Source organism: Alligator sinensis, unplaced genomic scaffold, assembly GCF_000455745.1.
Source record: "Alligator sinensis unplaced genomic scaffold, ASM45574v1 scaffold8_1, whole genome shotgun sequence".
Classification (NCBI taxonomy): domain Eukaryota; kingdom Metazoa; phylum Chordata; order Crocodylia; family Alligatoridae; genus Alligator; species Alligator sinensis.
The window spans coordinates 1,025,076-1,026,175 of NW_005842568.1; the positions used below are offsets into that span (position 1 = coordinate 1,025,076).

General features: G+C 70.3%; 1 protein-coding gene across 1 annotated transcript in view; it reads left to right on the forward strand.

The window, feature by feature from the left end:
* Positions 1-2: 2 nt before the first annotated feature.
* KHK (ketohexokinase) overlaps positions 3-1,100 on the forward strand; it is a gene marked incomplete at its 5' end in the record, with an annotated part of 3,149 nt that continues 2,051 nt past the window's right edge. The window contains one exon of the mRNA XM_006032385.3: positions 3-25. Within this exon, the coding sequence (XP_006032447.1) occupies positions 3-25 (23 nt within the window). The remainder of the gene's footprint in view (positions 26-1,100) is intronic.

Consider the following 1,100-nt stretch of genomic DNA (forward strand, 5'->3'; position numbering starts at 1 on the left):
CGCGGACCATCACCCTCTACGACACGTAAGGCCGGGTCCACCCCGCCATCCCCCCTGCTGGGGCAGCGCCAACAGGAGGAGCCCACGGGGCCCGGGCCACGGAGCTGCCAGCCCCGCTCCCACAAACCGGCCACTGCCTCCTGCGCTGCCCCGGAGCCAGGATGCCTGGGTAGTGCTCGCATCCCTGCCCCCGGCCCTCCTGGGACCCTCGTGGTAGGCTTGGGGCGTTGATGCCATCCCAGGCGTGGGCCCCCCTGCTGGGGCAGCGCCAACAGGAGGAGCCCACGGGGCCCGGGCCACGGAGCTGCCAGCCCCGCTCCCACAAACCGGCCACTGCCTCCTGCGCTGCCCCGGAGCCAGGATGCCTGGGTAGTGCTCGCATCCCTGCCCCCGGCCCTCCTGGGACCCTCGTGGTAGGCTTGGGGCGTTGATGCCATCCCAGGCGTGGGCCCAGCAGGGAGCTGTGGGCCCTGTTCATGCCCCCTGTGACCTGCCAGTCCTGGCACGGGTCAGCTGCAGGCAGCGGGCAGGACTGGCCCAGAGCACAGGTGTGCTAGACCGGGGCTTGGCTGGCTCCGGGCACCCCAGGCCCAGCCGGCTGGGTTTGGGCCTGCCCGGCCCCACGGGTCTCTCCTCGGTGCTGCCCGCGGGGCCCCTCCTGCATGACTGACTGAGTGATTTCCTGCTAATTCTGCACACGCAATCGTGTCCCGCAATGGCACTGCCCGCCACATGGTCACAGCCACAGCTAGGGCGGCTCAAGCACAGGGGAGGGGGGTGTATCAGGGGCCCCCTGCACTTGTTCCCCCCCACACAGGGGCCTGGGGGCATGTAGGGGGGGAGAAGGTACCAGGGCGGGTGCTCCCCAGGCAGCTCCAGGCCTGTGTCCCCACACCCCCAGCCTTGCCCCCTGGGCCCCCCCAGCCCTGGGGCTTCTGTTCTGGAGCCCCATGGCTGCATCCCTGGGGAGAGCAATGAGGAGTCCCTTGCTGCTGCCTGGCACGTGCACACAAGTATGCACACAAAGGCGCACACACTGCAGACAGCACAGCTGCCCCTGGAGGGGTGGGTGGGTGGGTGGGTGGGTGCAGCCGACACTG